Source organism: Schistocerca serialis, chromosome 5 (assembly GCF_023864345.2).
Source record: "Schistocerca serialis cubense isolate TAMUIC-IGC-003099 chromosome 5, iqSchSeri2.2, whole genome shotgun sequence".
Taxonomy (NCBI): domain Eukaryota; kingdom Metazoa; phylum Arthropoda; class Insecta; order Orthoptera; family Acrididae; genus Schistocerca; species Schistocerca serialis.
The window spans coordinates 94,560,149-94,582,649 of NC_064642.1; the positions used below are offsets into that span (position 1 = coordinate 94,560,149).

Sequence of the window (22,501 nt, forward strand, 5' to 3'; positions counted from 1 at the left end):
ATGCAACATCTCCAGACTGTGACTGTGGAGCTGCCTCGCAAACAATAAATCACACTGTTGGTGACTGCCTGAAACGAGTCTTCGGGAGATCAATAAATGACATCCACCACGCATCACCTGAAGGGCTCAACTCTATCAACAGATTGGACTTAGAAGGCTAAGAACGTGTGTAATGTGTACATAATTTAGCATAATACTTTGGACATTTGATTCTGTAGCTGTATTTTGCTTGTCATTTCTTACACAGTATACTCTTAAAATTATGTATTTGATCCAAGCTCCGTATCATCATATGATAAATAAATAAATAAATAAGTAAGACTCAAATCCAAACAAGGTTTGAGTCTTTATCTTTGATATCTGAGCCAGTGGATGTGATTTTAAGTAATAGTAGTAAGAGAAACAAAAGCTGAGATTTTTTCTATTTTTGGGTATAACATGACATGCAGTTCCAGTGGCTATTGTCTTTTCAAGACTTGTTGAAATGCAGCTTATACAGAACAATAAAAATCATCTGATAAGTATCTTAACTGCTATTTGAACTTAGAATGGTGTAACTGACACACTTGGTCCGAGTTTATCGTGGACACTATCAAATAATAATGATGATGAATGGATTTTACCTCATTATAACATTATTTTTCAGTTGTCAAGTGTCAATTTTGTTTCTTTCTTCAAAGTTACTGAAGGAACAATAGTAGTTAATGAATCAACTAACAACTATTGATTGTAATACACTTTGATAACAGAGATAAATTCTTTGAACTTTCTACGTCTGTTTCCAAAATCTAGATGCTAATTTGATCAAACATAGGTGTTACATTTTTAGGTAACTAGTTTCTAATTTTCTTAGCAATAGTTATGAAATAAGATCTGATAAAGTAAATGCTACGTTGAACCCTACTGAAGGATACATGCATGTGCCAGGCAGGCATTACACTTTGGCCCAAGTCAGAAATACACTGCACATCGTTATAAGTTTAAAGGTGCTAGCCAGAAATAGATGACCTACAGAAACATTTTCAGACCAGCTATCATTTCTCAAATAAAACAAAAAGTCAGCTGCTAAACAGTAGCTGCTACTTTACAGGAATGCTTCCTTACAACCACATTGATTGAAGAAATCAGCACTTTGAAATTCCTTTTATTCAGCCACTCACTTCATGCAACAATCATATATGCTCCCATAAGATGAAACACTAAACAGTAACAACATTTTAATGACAACTGTGCAAATGCAGTGGCCAGATGTGACTAAAATGTTCTCTAATGTGTCAAAAATAACTGAGCAACTGTACACAAGTAGTAACATCAATTTTATTATGATCTCCAAGCACCATAGCAGCATGGTAATAGTCTCTCTCTCTCAAAACACATCTGTTTTTCCATTGGGAAGCAGAGTGCATTACATAAGCTCTCCAATTTGTCACTTCACTTGGACTGAACAAGAGCCTGATCATACGTACTATTATCACTCAACATCTCTAAATGGACCAGCAGCACCTGTGAAGAACAGGTACGTGATATTAATCCCAGATGAATCTTCGAATGACTGCTTTGTAAGATGTATGAAATATCAATCCACATGCTAGTCGTTAAAGTAATAACTTGTTCTTTGATTATCCTCTACAAATCTCCCCCCCCCCCCCCCACACACACACACACACCCTGGATTTAACACATTTTTTAGGAAAGAGGGTCATCTTTTGTACAGTTCAGAAAATTGATTCGGGAGAAAGTAGTATGTGCATAAATGATGAAATGTTGTGAGATCAATATGTCATACAGCAGACCTGAAAATTGGGTGGCATATGCAACAAATCTGCTTGGAAAGCCTGAAGGCCACGTAACACTGTTAGTCTGCAGCAGCCCTGGAGTTAACTGGTTGTTTGACTACAGCACTATACAAATGCTGCCATAAAAATGAGAGAGAGAGAGAGAGAGAGAGAGAGAGAGAGAGAGTGTGTTCATAAACAGAGAATTAACATTCAGATTCAACTTAATCTAATACTGTGTATTCAAGGAGACTTGGTATATTCTCTACCGATACTTACAATGTAAAATGGTTCTGTGCAGAATAGCTCAGCAGTAACACACGTAATAACATTCTTCAAAAAATTAACAACCTACATGTTATTCTTCCCACACATCTCCATATTTGTTTTTTGGTTTGTTCCATGAAGGTGGTGGTGTAGGTCTTTTAGGTGCCTGTTCCTCCAATGGTGTTTGTTGACGAATTACAGTAGGCACTTCATCAGTACCCGTTATACCTCTGAAATAAAATCAACAAATTACAGTGTTTGTGTGGTAAGAAGTAACAAGGGACTGTTCTTTTTACGACAGTTTGTTAAATGGGGACTGAGGAACAAAACTACAAGGTCATCAGTCCCTCATTTACAAACAAGTCTATGGAGAATGGCATGCTAACTAGAATTAAGAGCCATCCAAGCATGTTATCATACACATGGCTTCCAAAAGGCATTTGACTCCATACCAGATCAAAGCTTATTAATGAAAGAATGATCATATAGGGTATCGAAAGACATTTATGACTGGGTCAAGGATTTCTAGGTAGAAAGGGCATGTTATCTTGGCTACAGATAAACAAAAGATATAGAAGAAACTTTAATTGTGACACAGGGAAGTGTTTTAGGACCCTTATTGCTCATTTATATCTAACAGATTTATATCTGACAGACAATATCAATAGTATCCTTAGATTATATTTTGTCTCCAGGTGAAGCAGTTGTCTATAAAGAATTGAAAGGGGGAAAAAAACACAAACTTTTGCTGAGATCTTGATAAGGTATCAAAATCTGCAAAAACAGCTAACTTGCTTCAAATGTACACAAATGAAAAACTATGTACTTCACAAAATACAAAACCATAGTATTCTATGACTATAGTACCAAAGAGTTGCAACTAAAACCAATTAATTTAACAGGTATAAATGGGAGTAACAGTTTGAACATATATGAAATGGAATGACCACATAGGCTCAATTGGGGGGTGGCATACTTTGTTTAATTGGTAGGATACAAGGAAAATATATTCAATCTATAAATGAAAATGCTTAAATGAAACTTGTGCAACTCATCACTGAAGTGTGTGGGACCCATCTTAAATAGGAATTAACAGTGAATACTGAACATGTGCAAAGAAAAGTAACACGAATGTTCAAAGATTTGTTTGACTCACAGAAGCATTTCACTGAAAAGCTGAAAGAAACTGAACTGGCAGATGCTTTAAGGCAGATCCTACCATCCTGTGAAAGTACTTTATTCATAACTGTAATTTTTCAGCAACTGTAGTATATATTTTAGAATAAAATTCAGTTATCAGTTGCAAATTAATTTTTATTTCACTTTACTGGTTTTGATAAATTAATTTGTTATCTTCAGAAGACTAAAAAGTTAGGGATATTATAAATCTTCAGACCTTCGCTATACATTTATGTAAAATATAAGAAGTGTATTACAGAAACTTACTTGGTATTGGTTTAGTAGATGTCAGTATCTTCTTCACAGAAGCACAATGCCGTGATACGTCCAAATATGTATGTATGTGATTTAAAAACAGATTGATAATTCACAGTAACTGAATCACTCACTCAATAAAGAAAGTGAGAATTCACGTAAGTCAACTTTTGCAGAGTATCTCAAAATCTAGAAACACCTTCTTCCTCCTCCATCCTTGCACAACATGGAAATTTTGCGTATAGTTCGCGTGGGCTACAAAATGAACTTTTTAGAAAAATTTGAAACATATACACATTTCCACCTCAATTCACAAGATCTGTTGAATGATCAACTTGTATTAAAAATAGACACTATTTTGAGTGCACAGCATCTCTCATAAAATGTGAAAATTAGCGCATTCACTTTATATATAATAACTATGTGCTATGTTTTTTCCACAAGTATTATATAAATTTCCTTGTATACCTTAATTATACTTTTTACAAGCTTTTATAAAATGTTCCTTGCTGCTGGCACAACAGACTGACATGTACATAGATGATTTAGTTCTGTAAATCATCTATTTGTCAATTTGTGTTTAATATAATCACATATAATATACACATTTTTGGACATATCATGGCATCACGCTTCTACAAAGAAGATATCGATATCTACTAAATCAATACTGAGTAAGTTTCTGTAATACACTTTTTTTTGTACTTAGCATAAATGTATAACCAAGGTCTGAAGTTTCAAAACATTCCTTATTTTGTAGGCTTCTGAAGGTGACAATTTAATTTTTCAAAAGCAGTAAAGTGAAATAAAAATGTATTTGCAACTGAAAACTGAATTATATTCTGAAACATCCTGTGAAAACCTACTAACAAATCTCCATGGACCAATGCTAAGTGAAAAATCTAAGAATACACTAGAGTTCCCTATGAACCGTTCCCATAATTAGACTATAAAAGTGTACAAAGAGGCATTTAAGTGGTCATTTTTGTCATGTTCCATTTACAAATATAAAATGAAAGAAACCTTAACATGACATATAATATCAAGTACCATCTGAAATGGATTCAACAGTGATTAGCGAGTATTGACGTAGATGTGCTTTCAATTATCAACTAAAACTGAAGAAAATGATGGGTTGCCAAGAGAGAGAGGTGGCGGCTAAAAGAGTGAATTTATTTCTTGAGAATATTATACTCTTTGTTACCTCTTATTGTTAGTAAGATAAAAGAAAAAGAACAGAACTGAAACCCAATCTTTATGAAATGAGGGTTAACACGTTGATGCTTCGTCATCCAATACATAGCACAAAACATTTTAATCCACATTCTTTAAGTGGTTTTTGCAGGCAAAACTCTTGAAACATCTCTTGCTATACCTGTATGGTTTTGTTTTCTTTTGCTCATATTCTTCTCTGTTCTTCCTACGTAGTTCTTCATATGTTGTTGAACGCTGCTGTGCCTCAGGCAGAGGCATCTCTTCTTCAAATGCTGGTGCTAAAACACAAATGAAAATAAACGATAGAGAGGCTGGCTTTAATTTTTGCACATTTAATATATGACATGGTCACAATCTGTGACAATGTTGAAGGATAAGCAGATTATTTATTTACCGCTTATTTAGCTTGATGAGATTAAGGCCTTAAGAGCCCTCTCTTACATCTGCCGAGGAATAACACACACAAAATTTACATAATGATCAGCAAATTACAAATACTGGAACAAAATAATGTGCAATCAGAAGAAGAAGAAGAAGAAAATACAGTAATGGATTCAAACATCCCAGAGCAAACAAACTAAGGACAACACGCATCAATTAAAAAATCAGAGGAAAATGAAATCTTAAGACAGCCACCAGAACAAGTAAAATAGAACACGAAGTGAAGCACATGTTAGATATAGAAGAAAAATTTCAGCTGACATATATGGAATACAAAGACACAAATACAGACATTAGACCATTCTTGCATAGACCGCCAAATAACCCACAAGTCGAAACAACAATAAAAACTATCAACACAATCATACACAACAAAATAAATGAAACACAACTATGGAAGAGTTACAACTACTGGTTTATATAGGAGCACTCACAACACTAAATATACACACTAGGCAGAGATCAGAACCAACCAACACACAGAAGAAACCCACAAAACCAGCATGGCAACACAGGCTACAGATCAGAATAGGAAAACTGAGAAAAGACATCGGACAGCTAACACAATTTATAAGAAATGAAATGTCAGAAAAAAAACGAACAAGGTTAGATAAAATCTCACAACAAGAAGCGATAGAGCAATTAGATGAAAAGAAGCAGAAATTACAAGCATTGGCCAAACGACTTAGAAGATACAAAAAAAGTGAAAATAGAAGGAAACAAAACCAAACATTCAACACAAACCAAAAGAAATTTTACCAGACAATAGATAACACACACATTAAAGTAGACAATCCACCAAGCATAACAGACATGGAACACTTCTGGAGCAACATATGGTCAAACCCGGTACAACATAACAGGCATGCACGATGGATACAAGCAGAAACAGACACGTACAAGATGATACCACAAATGCCTGACGTGATAATTTTGCAACATGAAGTCACCCAAGCAATTAATTCTACTCACAACTGGAAAGCCCCTGGAAAAGATAAAATAGCAAATTTCTGGCTAAAGAAGTTCACCTCAACACATTCACATCTAACTAAATTATTTAACAATTACATTGCAGACCCATACACATTCCCTGATACACTTACACATGGAATAACTTATCTGAAACCTAAAGATCAAGCAGACACAGCAAACCCAGCTAAATATCGCCCATAACATGCCTACCAACAATATACAAAATATTAACTTCAGTCATTACACAGAAATTAATGACACATACAACACAGAACAAAATTATAAATGAAGAACAAAAAGGCTGTTGCAAAGGACATCGAGGATGTAAAGAGAAACTGATAACAGATGCAGAGGTGACATATCAAGCTAAAACTAAACAAAGGTCGCTACACTACGCATACATTGATTACCAAAAAGCTTTTGATAGTGTACCCCACTCATGGTTACTACAAATATTGGAAATATACAAAGTAGATCCTAAATTGATACAGTTCCTAAACATAGTAATGAAAAATTGGAAAACCACACTTAATATCCAAACAAATTCAAATAATATCACATCACAGCCAATACAGATTAAGCGTGGAATATACCAAGGAGACTCATTAAGTCCTTTCTGGTTCTGCCTTGCTCTGAACCCACTATCCAACATGCTAAATAATACGAATTATGGATACAATATTACTGGAACATACCCACACAAAATCACACATTTGCTATACATGGATGATCTAAAACTACTGGCAGCAACAAATCAACAACTCAACCAATTACTAAAGATAACAGAAGTATTCAGCAATGATATAAATATGGCTTTTGGAACAGACAAATGTAAGAAAAATAGCATTGTCAAGGGAAAACACACTAAACAAGAAGATTACATATTGGAGAACCACAGCGACTGCATAGAAGCGATGGAAAAAACAGATGCCTATAAATATCTAGTATACAGACAAAAAATAGGAATAGATAATACAAATATTAAAGAAGAACTAAAAGAAAAATATAGACAAAGACTAACAAAAATACTGAAAACAGAATTGACAGCAAGAAACAAGACAAAAGCTATAAATACTTATGCTATACCAATATTGACCTACTCATTCGGAGTAGTGAAATGGAGTAACACAGACCTAGAAGCACTCAATACACTTACACGATCACAATGCCACAAATATAGAATACATCACATACATTCAGCAACAGAAAGATTCACATTAAGCAGAAAGGAAGGAGGAAGGGGATTTATCGATATAAAAAACCTACATTATAGACAGGTAGACAATTTAAGAAAATTCTTTCTAGAATGAGCAGAAACTAGCAAAATACACAAAGCAATCACTCATATAAATACATCTGCTACACCACTGCAATTTCATAACCACTTCTACAACCCTTTAGATCACATAACATCAACAGATACGAAGAAAGTAAATTGGAAAAAGAAAACACTACATGGCAAGCACCCGTATCATCTAACACAGCCACACATCAATGACGACGCATCCAACACATGGCTAAGAAAAGGCAATATATACAGTGAGACGGAAGGATTCATTATTGCAATACAGGATCAAACAATAAACACCAGATATTACAGTAGGCATATTATTAAAGATCCCAATACCACAACAGATAAATGCAGACTTTGCAAACAACAAATAGAAACAGTAGATCACATCACAAGCGGATGTACAATACTAGCAAATACAGAATACCCCAGAAGACATGACAATGTAGCAAAAATAATACATCAACAGCTTGCCTTACAACATAAACTTATAAAACAACACTTTCCCACGTACAAGTATGCACCACAAAATGTACTGGAGAATGATGAATACAAATTATACTGGAACAGAACCATTATAACAGATAAAACAACAACTACAGGAGTCATACCACACAATATCCAGCAGTACATCAACGCAATACAGCTACACCCAAACGTATATATACAACTACAGAAATCTGTAATTATTGGTACATGTTCAATTACCCGGAAGTTTCTAAATGCAATGTAACATATACCGTACAGTTAAAAGGAAGTCACGCTTGATCAAGGTCCACGTCACTTTCCATTTTTAACCAGACATATTGTCTGAGAAAGGAAAGAAATAATAATAATAATAATAATAATAATGACAACAATAATAATTAATGGAGCCATTAAGAATGATACTGATGAATTATGCACTTTGGAAGCCTTGTTTGGTACTGAAAGAAATGGAAGAGAGAATGAAATAGGAGAAGAGTGAAATGAAATTGACAATGGCTGTTTCGAAAGAAGAGACTTTCAATAGAAAACTCTGTAGACAAGGGGAGGGGGAAATGTGGGGGAGGGAAGGCTGAACAAGAGTGAGCTGCAGACCAGAATATGAAAGAGAGAGCTAATGTGATAGGTGGGCCATTATCTATCTTCTGAAGTTTGAAAGGATTTTAATGTCACTAATATTTTGAAGAAGACTGTTCCAGAGTCAGGTTCTTGATACAGAAAATGATTAAAAAACATGGCAGTGTCGTGTTTAAGTACAGGAAGATTTTAACTTGTTGAAAATGGGTATTTCTGCTGTGTTTGCAATGACTGAGATACGATACTGGATATGATAATCTCTACATTTATTGCACACAGGCATGATAACTATTCATAGGCAAGAGCAATATGGTCAAAACAGCATACTTAACAAATGAATCGTGCAAATGCATTCATTACCAGTTACGACATATTGAAAATATGTACCTAAATAGGACCAACAGGCTGAATTATATTTTGTTTCTTTATCAGTATTTTATACTGTCCCACAATGGAAAATTTGGGATGGAACAACAACAACATTACGGAAAGGGTACATTGCTACTGACCATACAGAGCTGTTGAGCTGCAGAAAAGCACAACAAGAAGACTGCTATACATTTCAGCTTCCTGCCAAAAGGCCTTCTTCTGAAGTCGAGAACACACACATTCACACAACCACAACTCAAACACAACAACCACTGTCTCCGGACACTGAGGCCAGACTAGAAATTTCCACTTATGTAAACCTGTCAGTGGAAGCAACATTGCGCTTTAATATCCCACTGACTTTGAGGCCATTGAAGATGGAGTTTAAGCTCAGACTAGAGAAAAATGGGGTAAGAAATTGGGCACATCTTCGTAAAAAACCATATGAGCATTCATCTGAAATGACTTAAGGATACAATGAAAAATCTAAATCTGGATAGTGCGACAGGAATTTGAACTGTCCTGCCCATGAATGTGAGACCAGTGTCTTACAAAATTGCACAACCTTGCTCATGGGCATTTGTCTCCTCTTTTTCAGCAAGCAGCCTTCAATTGTTATCTCGTGTACCTGACGTTTTCTCAGGAACAGTCTTCTTTAAAACACAACTGCAGAGTTATTTGTTATACTGTTTTGTTCACTTGTTCTCAGATGTAATTGTTCTCATATACTTACTCATTCCTATTTGTTACTCCCCCCTCCCTCCCTCCCTCTACTGTTTATGATCAGTTTTCAGATTCTTACTTCATTTTGCCTATTCTCAATAAATCTACAATATTATTCCAGATCACACTACTTTTGATGGCGGTCTCTGTTCTTCTGTTCACATCAAACCCACCAGTCTAACTTCACTTTGACAGCTGCCTCTGTCATTAAATTTAGTATCTTGTACTTCATGGTAGGTGAACCTGTGATGGTGCAGTCCTTAAGTAACTTCATTCTTATGAATGATTTTACATTACACTACACCGCCTTCACCTAGAGCTCATTAGTTGGCTCTTACACTGAAGGAATGACAAACTGAACTGGGAGTGACTCATTTTCTTACCATATTTGAATACAAAATATTTTTCATTGAAGGTCAAATATTCTTTCTTTTTATGAAGCCTTTACCAGAAGATCCATTTTGGACATAAAGTAACCTCTGCAATTTACTGCAAAGCAAAATTTAATCACAAAATCAATGTAAACCTATTCTCTAGAGATATGCTTCAATACTTCATATTGTTTTCTATACACAACTGCAACTGATTATTACCAGTGTATGTTTTCCCAACAAATAACCTTATCATTGGCTCCTAAATCAGGACCCTATCACCAGATTGTGGGAGACTTTTTATACAGGAAATAACATGGTTATCAGGATCCAGCTGAAAACGTTAAAGTGAAACTGGTATTTAATTGGAAAAGCCGTTAAGGTGAAATCCACATGCTTGTAGTACATTCCATACATTGTACCGATTAAAAATGTTCTACTCCATTAAGAAAATTGAAGAAATCACAAAGGTAATGAACAGGCTTTTATGTATTGATTAATCCATGAAAATACGGAAACTACTTACAGTCAAGAGTTGGCCTGTATGTATCATCTAACCCTTCACTTGCTGGATATCCAGAATCCAAGTCATGTTGTGGCCCTACATCTGAGAATGTATCCAAACTTCCAAACGTTGGTAATGACACTCCAGCACCAAAACTTGGATCCATTGTTAGTCTGCAACACCAAAAAATGGTATCTTCAATCTTTCAAAAGGTTTACATGAAAGATATTTACTCAACGAGAATGAACTACTCGCCTCCTGAATCACAGTATTTTCTGAACCTCATTTCCTCAAAGGGTTGAAGCAGTAGTTTAGACCATGTCTCTTCAATAGATATCTCTTACTTCTAGGCAAGGACTTTATCATAACTCATATAAAGCCTTGTACTATGGTAAATAGTTTCAACTCCAGCAACTGTGACAAGTTGGTCACAGTGTTACATATGACATTGTTGACATTAAATAACTTATGTGAGGCATAATAACAATAATAATAATAATAATAATAATAATAATAATACTGATGATGATAAAGCCATCACCAGAGATAGCACAAAATGTTTAAAGATTTATTGTTTGCAATATTTTATTACTTCCTCCCATCAAGGAAGACACTTGTAGAGTAGAGAAGGCTATGAGCCCATTGACCACGTGATTGATTATGATTTACTATAGAAATGCATACATGATGGAACACGAAACCTCATTTGAAACAGACACCCTAAGAAAACATTTTGCTCAGCTACTGTTGCTAAAATTCCTCATATGATGCCTGTTTGGTGTTTGGTGATGGTGACACTGGAAGAATCGGGACTCTTGTAAGACTAGGATTTGATGCAGTTTGCTCCACTGAAAAAGACTGATGATGTGTGAAATGTCAGTGGAGGATACTGGCAAAAGGGCATGCCAGAAGGATCATACTAGAAGAAAAGAGCTGCACTGAAGACCAAAAAGATCAAATGTATGGTAACGGCCAACATTAAGGAACTTATTTCTGTCAGAAATGCTAATAAAATCTTTTTTCTGCGTTTCCCACAACTTTCAGTTTTACGTGTATAAGGATCATTTTCTGCAAAACCACTGCAGATAAAAAAGTGGGATTTGCTACAGACTTTGTACATACACAACTTCTTATTTATTATTATAAATATCTGAGAGCTGTGGAGCACCAAGCTGTCGAGATTTTTACAACTTCCCATGGCACAAAATGCCTATCGAGCAGAAAGCTAGAACTGAGACTTTAGGAAGTCATAGCATGTTGCACTGATTTGTATCACACAGCTTATTTGTTCTCCCTATAGAAGTAAATAACCATACCAAATTTTATCATTTTATTTCTATTTAAATTTTTTACAGCACTTCAACTTTTGGAAGTTTTGTCTTTTTTAACACTGTGGCTGTACAAAACAACACTTGCTACCACTTAGAAAGTAAGTTACCATTTCTTTATCATTTGAATTGTAAAATTTGGTGGTTATACTCTATAGTATAGAAAGAAAAAAAGCCTCATATCTGTGAATATAACCATCAATACAGGAAAGAAACGGTATATTTTCATCTATGCAGTTCACTTTTTGAAAAAACATGGTTTTTCAGTTACACTGAGTATCACATAAATGGACAGGGACAACCTCTAATCTCCTTTTCTGCAACAAAATCCTCAAAGCATGGTCTTTCTCTTAGGAAAATAATACTGATACGCTGTATGTTCCCTTTATTTTATTTTCCCAACAGATAAAATGGCTCTGAGCACTATGGGACTTAACATCTGAGGTCGTCAGTCCCCTAGAACTTAAGAACTACTTAAACCTAACTAACCTAAGGACATCACACACATCCACACCCGAGGCAGGATTCGAACCTGTGACCGTAGCGGTCAGTTCCAGACTGAAGCGCCTACAACCGCTCAGCCACAATGGCCGCCTCCAAAAGAAACTTTTTTAATTTCTTCTTGAGAACCTAAAATAAACCTTGAAATTTCAAAAGACATGAACAATACATTGGTGGTAAAACTGCAATTGTAAGTGACTGAACTTATAGAAACAGGCTCACAACCAACAATATTTAAAAGTAAGTCAGTCTTCCAGCTGATGTTTTAGATGGTTCAATGACCATGAACACATGAAGAGTTGGAACCAGAAAATATCACCTCACTTGGGCCAATAAAATGATGGTGAGAGATCTGAATGACATACAAACTGTACAGTAACATCACCTTCTGTTGTATTCAGTTTAATTATTATCCCAAATTACCAGAAAATTATATATTTAGAAGCTATGTACATTTTGTTATGGGATCAGTTTTATTCTCTACAAAGGATGCCAAATTATCTTTCAAGGTGAGTTCCCTGTCACTATTGATCTTCCTTGTTTCCAAGTTTCCTAAACAATGTTTCTGTTCAAAATTATGGATACCTCTGATTCCAGGCAGTGCATGAATTTTGTCAAGGGAGGAATGTATCGGACTTATGGACTCCTCAGACATAAAATAAAACTTAATTTGGTGATGTTAACACTAAAGTACTGAAAGAAATTTATCTAATGCAGACAATATTTGACTTCCTACAGGTTTTGTAAACTTTCCTCTATCCTAATATTAGTAGAGATTGAAGCCAGAAACATTACAGGAACAAAGGATATGTTGCAAAGATAATTCCCATGTATGCAGTTCAGGAAAGCTGGTGTTCGGCAAAGAGCAGAGTTGACCACCCAGAGGTGGAACATACTGCTGAGCACAACAGTTTGATTTCACTGGCTGCTTCACTACCCATGCTATCTGGACTACATAGATGGGAGTTATCCTTGCAACGCATCCTTTGTCCTTACAAATCCTCCTGGCTAAAAATGCCCAGCCCCTCACCCATCTCCAACTTGCTACAGGACCCTACCTTCACTCATCTTACATCCACACCTTCTCCCCCACAGCCTCCCCTTCCACCATTCTGTCATCCACTCCCAATGCACTTCCCCATGGTACTGGTAACTTTAAATAATTAGATTCTTTAGGAAACTTGGAAGAAAGGAGATCAGCAGTGATGTGGAGCCCATCTTCAAAGGTGATTTAAGGAATAAATTGTCAACCTTGGAAAAAATTGTAAGGTAAGGTCTTATGGGACCAAACTGCTGGGGTTATCGGCCCCTAAGCTTATGCATTACTTATTCTAACTTATGCTAAGGACAACATACACCAATTCACAAGGGAGCACTCAAACCTCTGAGGGAGGGGGAGGGGGGGGAAATAGCCATGTGGACCACGACAAGGTGCCTCAGACTGCGCGGCTGTCAACCGTCTGCATGAGAAGGAAACTTCATCGCATAAAGATATGTACATAGCTTGTAAATACTGTAATATGTGGTAATTTGGGATAAACATTCAACTAAATATGACAGAACATGATGCTGCTGTACAATTCACACATTCTTCAGATCTTTTATCGTCATTCCGTTGGCAGAAGTGAGGTAATATTTTCTAGTTCCAGTGCACGTGCTTATTGTTGTTGAACCACTTAAAACATCACTGGAAGAACTTATGAATTTTCAGAGGAGTATGTGTTCTCTATTGAGAAAACATTAAAAAGTTACTGAAACAAATTATGTTTACCACAAGCATTGCTATTTTAAAAAACTGAATCAACTTTAACTTTTTTTCAATATTGTTGGTTGAGCCTGTTCCTTTTATCAGTTCAGTCACTTACATTTTAAACCCCAGATCGTTTCGCACCTTTGAAATGTCAATAGTTTATGTTAAGTTCTCAAGCAAAAACTAAAAATATTTATCTGGTGCTAAAACAAAAAACAACAAATGAACAATCACTCCATTAATTTTATTTTTCTAAGTGAAAGACAATAGTTTGAGGGTTATTTTGCAAAAAAAGAATATTAGAGATTACCCTTTCCCATTCAAGTCATATTTAGTGTAATGTAAAAACCATGTCTTTTGCAATATAAATTACTTCGATAAAAATACATTTCTTTTCCTGTCTTAATTGTTCCATTTAAAGGTATGAGTATTTTTCCCCTTTTCTTTTACAATCCTTATACTACAGTGAATATTACCATCAAATTTTACAATCTGAATGGTAAATGAGGTAATATAATTTCCAAATGTTTGCAAGTGTCAATCTGTGTCACGGTAATGTTAAAACCAACGAAACTTATGCACTTTGTAGTGCTATAAAATGGAAATGGACAGACGAAAATAGCTAACAGGAGAACAAGTAAGTCCAGTCTCATCCAAATCTGAGATGGTAGGTGAGAATTTTTCTGTCTGAATTGACATGGAATGATCTGGCTTTGAGAGAGAGGGGGGGGGGGGGGGGGGGGGGGGGGGGAAAGAAAAGTGCTAAGACTAAAGAGATGGGCCCATTTTCAGAGCATATATCAATATGAGATCCAGTATGAACCAACAGGGCAACACCCTACCAAAACTTCCTAAGGACCCATATCTGGCTTTCTACTCCATAGATATAGTATCCTTTCATAACAGATTTATAGATGCACGAAAGTTTAGAGAATTTCTCAACTACATCAGAAGGTGTGGCTCTGGCACCATGGACGATAACGTTCTTTGACAGTTGACTTGAGAGTCTGGCAACCACATGGTTCCCAATAGGATATTATTTCTTGTTCTGCCACCTGCACATTATGGTAGACAGAAAATTCCTCCTTAGTACCAAAAGAGAGAAACTTTGATTTGTAATAGCTGATGTGCTGATACTCATTGTGAGTGGTCACTGGGGAATGACTTAGCATGAATTGTCCACCCAGTGATATATGTACCAATCAGGCATTAACAGACACACAAAATTTCTTATCTGCACATACGAGGAGTGATTAGAAATTATGGTAAATAATGTTATTAGAAACGAAGTACATGGAATTTGATTTAATCTCCTTTAAAGTACTGTCCTTGGCTGGTAATGCACTTATCCCAAACATTGACTGGAAACATTTCTGGAAGGATTCATTTGGAAGTGCATTCAGCTGCTCTGTCGTGGGCCCCTCAGTGTCAGGAATGGAGTCAAAACGTTATCCTGTAAGAACAGTTTTAATTTTTGGAAAGAGCCAGGTGCTAAACCTGGTCAGTAAGGCACATTTGTGGTAATCACTAAGGCAGTGGGTGAGTGCTAACACAAACAAATGCACGTTTCCTTCTTCGTTCCAACTATGCCCAATGGCGAAAATAAAACGTGCAAGCAATACCCTTTCGTGAAAATACAATAAAAAGATATTCATGTAAAGTACTGCTTCTTACTGATAATCATTATAAAACTACATTATACAGCATGTAAAGCAATACTGGTTAAAACACTAAAGTTAGCAGTCTCCGTGTTTTTCTGTATTTTACACTTTTTTGAGTCAGTCTGTTGAAAAGCGTAAAAAGGAGATTTTATTGTATCTCTAATTGCATAATACGAGCTCAGCAAGATTAACGGTTCACCGCTTTCTGTAAACAAATCATAAACCTGTTCCATTATTCCCCTGGCTGTGTCTGGTGCAGCTGCATGTTGGCCTCTTATCAATGTACTAATGTCATTACTGTTCCTGAAGAGCCTTTTTTTATTGTTATGATTCCATCCATGCAAAGATGCCACACCGGTCTTATTTCCCCATCAGAATTGTATGATCTACACAAGCAAAGGCCATGGAAAATCACAAATTCCAACAAGATAAATTTTGTTGCTTAGTTCTTCTATAATTGTGTTTTTAACATCATACACTGCATTCCTACGTCAAACTGAGCTGCTGTAAAGAAGTTATTCTCAGAAAGATGGTTTAGTAGTTTGCTGTGAGCTACTTTCTCAAAAACTTTTTAGAACATGGAATGAGGGAAATTGGTTTATAATTAGATGATGATGATGATGATTATTGGGTTGTGGGGCACTCAACTGTGCGCTTATCAGTGCCTGTACAAATTCCCAACCTTTGCTCAGTCCAATCTCGCCACTTTCATGAATGATAAAGAAATGATGTGGACAACACAAACACCCAGTTATCTTGAGGCAGGTGAAAATTATAATTAGAGGTCAGATGCTCAGCTTATTATTAGAGATCTGCTGCTTATCTCCACATTTGTATACTGCTGTAGCACATACTTCACTCTTCCAGCATGTGCACCTTGACTCAGACTCATTACAAAGTTAACCCAAGGATTACACAAAAAAAGCCAGTCAAAGATTTTAGTACTTTGGTTGTGATACCAGTATACACAGAAAAGTAACTACTTTTTTGAGACCGATGATTGTCACGATCTCTCAAAGCGATGAGTTGGCAATACCAATGTTTGATGTGGAGTATGGATTGCCTACATAAACAAGTCTATGGGATTTGCTTTTGATGGACATATTTTTGTTATTCCTGTGTTTTCAGCTACAGATATGAAGAGTTTAGGAGCCAATGATTTTAATTTTATACCATTTGTTTCACTGCTATACTTATCTGGCACTTGAATATCATTTGCCCTGCCAAGTTCATTTGTTTCATGCCCAATTATGTCCAAATTGTCTTTGCCTTGGTCTTAATTTCGAATTTTTTGATAGTGTATGGCTTTTTCAGAACACACTGAAGAATTCTACAATACTGCTGCTTGTAATGTAATTTTAAGCCTTACTTAGAGCTAGCCCTTTGCACTGAATAAAGCTCACTCACTCTTGTACATGGTATTTTCATCCCCTAAATCAGCCAAGCTTTCTCTTTGCTTCCACTGCAATGCCCCTCACATGTTGCAGACGAAAAACTGGATTCATAAGGTTGTAATCATATTTTTGGAAAATAAATTTGTCTACTGTGTATCCTTAGTGAACTACTACTCATTTTTCATGGTGTTAAGTCACTCTTAATGGTGAAACTAAGTAACCATTTAGAAATCTGTGAAATTTTCCTTTTCCTTTCTTATTTGAACATGACTGATGAGGATGCTTTATAGTTGCCATTTGACCATCATCAACAAATAAACCACATATTATGGGGCTTACATCTATTTCAGTAACGACATACTGAGAAATAAATTATCAGTCACTGTAGCGCTATGTCCCATTCTTGTTGGGAATGTTATTGAGGTAGTCACACGAAAGTAACTCCAGGTATCCTTGATCAGAACTATCTAAGATGAACTCTTTATTGAAATCACCACATACCATCGTTTCTCAGTTATTTCAACTAAGTATTATTAGCAACTCCTTTAAGTGTTTTATTTGTTACTACAGATTGTCAGAACTGTTGTACTGTATATTTCCAAGTCTATTATTGAAGTGCAGCATTCAAATTAGGTTGTCAATGTGGTATTCACTGTGGTGTATGGCCTGTGACTTCACTCCACTTATTGTGTATATAGCTACTCTCCCTTTCCTTAGTTATGTTACATTAACTTGAATTCATCTACATGCAACTGTTCAATCTCTAACTTCTAATTATCTGCCTCACACAATAACATCACAGAAATGCTGAAGAATCTGAACTAATAGACACTCTAAGAGAGTAACAGAAACTAATCTGTGAAAGCCTACTGCTTAGAATGTTTCAAGAAGAAGCATGAAGCAATGAATATACATGTACTACAGCCCCATATACACTGTTCTTGTATGGCCTGCACTAAGACAAAATAAGACTAACTGCAGCATGCACAAAAGCTTTCAAGCAGTCATTCTTCCGGCACTCTATTATGTGAATGGAAAGGAAGAAATCCCAAGTTGTGGTCAATGGAAATCATCTTCTACCAAGCACCTCACAGTGGCCACTGGTTAGCAAAATATGGCTTTACATGTAGACAACTCAAAATACATATGTAATTTATCAAATTACATGGAATGGTGACCATAAACCCCCCCCCCCTTACCATTGCTTGTAGATTACACGTATCTGTCCGTCCATGGTACCGGACACTTTATTCACACATACAACCCATTATTTCCCCCTAGTTCTGTTTAATTCTGTCCTCATGTTAGGGAGCACTATTTAGAAGCAAGTATTACAGTTTGAAGTATAATTAAAGAGACTGGCATTGTACAACAGTACACAAAACATCAAACAAATGATGAGCTTATAACAACAAACTGGTGAGTCATCATTAGAAATAGTTTATCATTGTACGGCAAACTAATGCTCAAAATTACAGTATATTTTTTACCCAATTAAATTGTAAAAATTACAGTTAAAACCTGTCCTCACATTTCTTGATTTCCTTGTCTCTTCCTTTGCCTTAGAGCTTCTCCAATGCGACTGTTGGGAAGCTGCATCAATTTCTCAGCACATCTGCTCTGGTATGATACTTTCCCCACAAAATAACCCAAGAGGCCTGCCACAATGACTTTTGGGGTGGCACCGAAACGAGGGTGAGCCTTGAAGTAACCTACAAACATGGGAAGTAGTATGTATAGTTACAGGTATGTTTTGTTATGTAGTAGAAGCGAATGGAGGATATGATACAATTTTTTGTCCAATTTTAGCAACTATATGTACACAATAGAAAACATATTCTCACTTCAAATATTCTCACTTCAAATATTCTCACTTCAAATATTCTCACTTCAAATATTCTCACTTCAAATATTCTCACTTCAAATATTCTCACTTCAAATATTCTCACTTCAAATATTCTCACTTCAAATATTCTCACTTCAAATTCAGTCAGTTTCTATAAGCAACATTAGAGGAAAGCAGTAAATGTCTAGACCAGGGCTGTAGCATACTTACATAGTTAGTGCAGCAATGTTGTCAGTGCTAACTCTGAAGGTTGACAGAAGCGTCCGACCCACGCGTTGGCTTTGACCCGTGACGTAAGGCAGTTGTCGTGTGTGACGTCACGACGGCGCTTAATTTAGTTTGTGAGAGTGGCGTGTTTGTAGGTGTCATTTTGATGCGATCGGTGGTGCTCTCTGGTGGTGTGTTAAGTGATGTTTTTGGTCTAGTTTGCGAGTGTGGCGTCGTGTGAAATTTGGTAAATTGCTTTTTTTATGTCTTTGGTAGGTATGGATATGACTGACAGGGTCAACAGTTTTCAGTTGTCAGCTATGATGGGGGACAGTGCGTTGTCTCTAATAAAATTTCTTCAACTATTCAGATTTTTGGATGAAGTCGTGAAGAAATGAGGCTTACTTAAAGTTCCGGCAACTCATACCAGGGACGGCTGTATGTGGAGATGTCGTAAGGATAACAGGTTAAGGAAAGTGTTCAATCCCAATTTATGGCATCGGGAGCTGCTGTTGAGCTATACGGGTCTAGGAAAGTGTCCGATTCCAGATGATATTGTGTTTAGTGGTATTTGGGGAGTTTTGTGATGTCAGTTTTTTTCGTCATTTTGTGTGGTTTTGTATGGGGGTAGGTGTCTAAATTTGTTAATATTTAGTTTGCCCTGCCCAAAAACCCCTTATTTCCCACACTTGTCCCGTTGGTGTCATTAGGCTTTTTGTGCAACGTGTTTGTGTTTGCTTTTCAATGTATTTTCGTCCTCATAATGTGTATGTAACAACTTTATACGCGCCATATTGGAATCGTGGTTTATGGTCGTTTCCGCCATATTTGTGACGTCATGGGTCAAAGCAGACGGGCGGGATCGGACGCTTCCGTATTTCCCAATGGGAAGAAAGAGAGTGTGTTACCTGCTGGGTCTATACAGCCAACGAGAGAGCAGTGAGCAGACGGCGTGTTTCATGTAATATTGTCATATTCTCATGTGAATATGCAACAACCGCCAAAGTCTTAACACAAGAGGAATAAATAGACGAATATTTTGGTAACTAAGATTATAAATTTAATTTAAGCTGTGGTATTAGGTCCCAAATTAACTACAAACTCTTAATTTGTGTTATTTGGACAAAATACTCAAATTTATGTCACAACACAGATTTTAAATTTATTGTGTGTGAGTAAAACTGTTGCATTTTAACCTAATCTAGGCCTTGGGTTAAGCTACAGATCTGTGTCACCAGAAAGAGGTTATTCTAGCTTTCACATTTATTTGCTTGATAACTCACAACCAAACCCTCACATTCCATTTCAACCACAGCCTCAGTTTGTGACATACTCGGCAAAAAAGCGATCAAATATTTGTGAAAATGATGATGATAAATTTAATCTGTCTGTCCAAGCTTAACCACACCCTTGTAAATTGTGACATAGTAAAAAAAGGAGCTGAATATTTGTGGAAATATTTATTACAAATATTCTGCTGTACTCTTAGGTCCCAACATAGCCACAACCTTTTAATTCATGACATATTTGGAAAAAGTCAAACATTTTTGACAACAGCAAAGAAGAGAATGCTAGAAATATATTTTTTCATCTCTCATCTGTTACATGAAAGTATCGTCCCATTTGCTACCTGAAATTGACACAATGCCAACCTACTATCAGTAGATAAATAGCACTGTGAGTGCCACTGGCCCTGATCCACACTTTAGCTGAGGAAGGTAAAGCCAACATCCGATACTTGTAGGTTCAATAGATCCATAACATCTTTATGTACAGGGCTATTACAAATGATTGAAGCGATTTCATAAATTCACTGTAGCTCCATTCATTGACATATGGTCACGACACACTACAGATACATAGAAAAACTCAAAGTTTTGTTCGGCTGAAGCCGCACTTCAGGTTTCTGCCGCCAGAGCGCTCGAGAGCGCAGTGAAACAAAATGGCGACAGGAGCCGAGAAAGCGTATGTTGTGCTTGAAATACACTCATATCAGTCAGTCATAACAGTGCAACGATACTTCAGGACGAAGTTCAACAAAGATCCACCAACTGTTAACTCCATTTGGCGATGGTATGCGCAGTTTAAAGCTTCTGGATGCCTCTGTAAGGGGAAATCAATGGGTCGGCCTGCAGTGAGCGAAGAAACGGTTGAACGCGTGCGGGCAAGTTTCACGCGTAGCCCGCGGAAGTCGACGAATAAAGCAAGCAGGGAGCTAAACGTACCACAGCCAACAGTTTGGAAAATCTTACACAAAAGGCTAAAGCAGAAGCCTTACCATTTACAATTGCTACAAGCCCTGACACCCGATGACAAAGTCAAACGCTTTGAATTTTCGGCACGGCTGCAACAGCTCATGGAAGAGGATGCGTTCAGTGCGAAACTTGTTTTCAGTGACGAAGCAACAGTTTTTCTTAATGGTGAAGTGAACAGACACAATGTGCGAATCTGGACGGTAGAGAATCCTCACGCATTCGTGCAGCAAATTCGCAATTCACCAAAAGTTAATGAGTTTTGTGTAATCTCACAGTTTAAAGTTTACGGCCCCTTTTTCTCCTGCGAAAAAAAGTTACAGGACACGTGTATCTGGACATGCTCAAAAATTGGCTCATGCCACAATTGGAGACCAACAGCGCCGACTTCATCTTTCAACAGGATGGTGCTCCACCGCACTTCCATCATTATGTTCGGCATTTCTTAAACAGGAGATTGGAAAACTGATGGATCGGTCGTGGTGGAGATCATGATCAGCAATTCATGTCATGGCCTCCACGCTCTCCCAACTTAACCCCCTGCGATTTCTTTCTGTGGGGTTATGTGAAAGATTCAGTGTTTAAACCTCCTCTACCAAGAAACGTGCCAGAACTGCGAGCTCGCATCAACGATGCTTTCGAACTCATTGATCGGGACATGCTGCGCCGAGTGTGGGAGGAACTTGATTATCGGCTTGATGTCTGCCGAATCACTAAAGGGGCACATATCGAACATTTGTGAATGCCTAAAAAAACTTTTGAGTTTTTGTATGTGTGTGCAAAGCATTGTGAAAATATCTCAAATAATAAAGTTATTGTAGAGCTGTGAAATTGCTTCAATCATTTGTAATAACCCTGTACAGTAGATTTAATACGTGTATACTGGGTGCTTTTGCAAAATGAGGCCAAACTGCAGAAAATGACATCTGAGGGAATAAGGCCGGGAATGCATTCCAAAGGAGGTACACTCACTTTAAGGTAGAGATAAAAGATATTTAACAGTGATCATAGACAGGTGGCCTGCCAGTGTGGCGTCAGCCAGACACTTGTGTGGAACATTTCCCATGACAACTACCACTATCTATATTACTTACAATGAATGCCGGCCTTATTAAATACAGACCTGCCACCGTGGCA

The 22,501-nt window shown here is 36.7% G+C and overlaps 1 protein-coding gene across 2 annotated transcripts in view; it reads right to left on the reverse strand.

Annotated features, from left to right (window-relative positions):
- Positions 1 to 22,501, reverse strand: part of LOC126481245 (OCIA domain-containing protein 1) — a 48,365-nt gene that overhangs the window by 21,019 nt on the left and 4,845 nt on the right. The window contains exons 3-6 of one of the 2 annotated variants that reach the window (XR_007587536.1): positions 18,591 to 18,771; positions 10,447 to 10,598; positions 4,852 to 4,969; positions 2,055 to 2,272 (exon numbers count right to left, since the gene is read on the reverse strand). Coding sequence is in view for 1 of the 2 variants with exons in the window: in XM_050104859.1 (XP_049960816.1) it covers positions 2,134 to 2,272; positions 4,852 to 4,969; positions 10,447 to 10,598; positions 18,591 to 18,771 (590 nt within the window). In the remaining variant the exon portion in view is untranslated. The remainder of the gene's footprint in view (positions 1 to 2,054; positions 2,273 to 4,851; positions 4,970 to 10,446; positions 10,599 to 18,590; positions 18,772 to 22,501) is intronic. The other variant, XM_050104859.1, reaches the window with a different exon arrangement.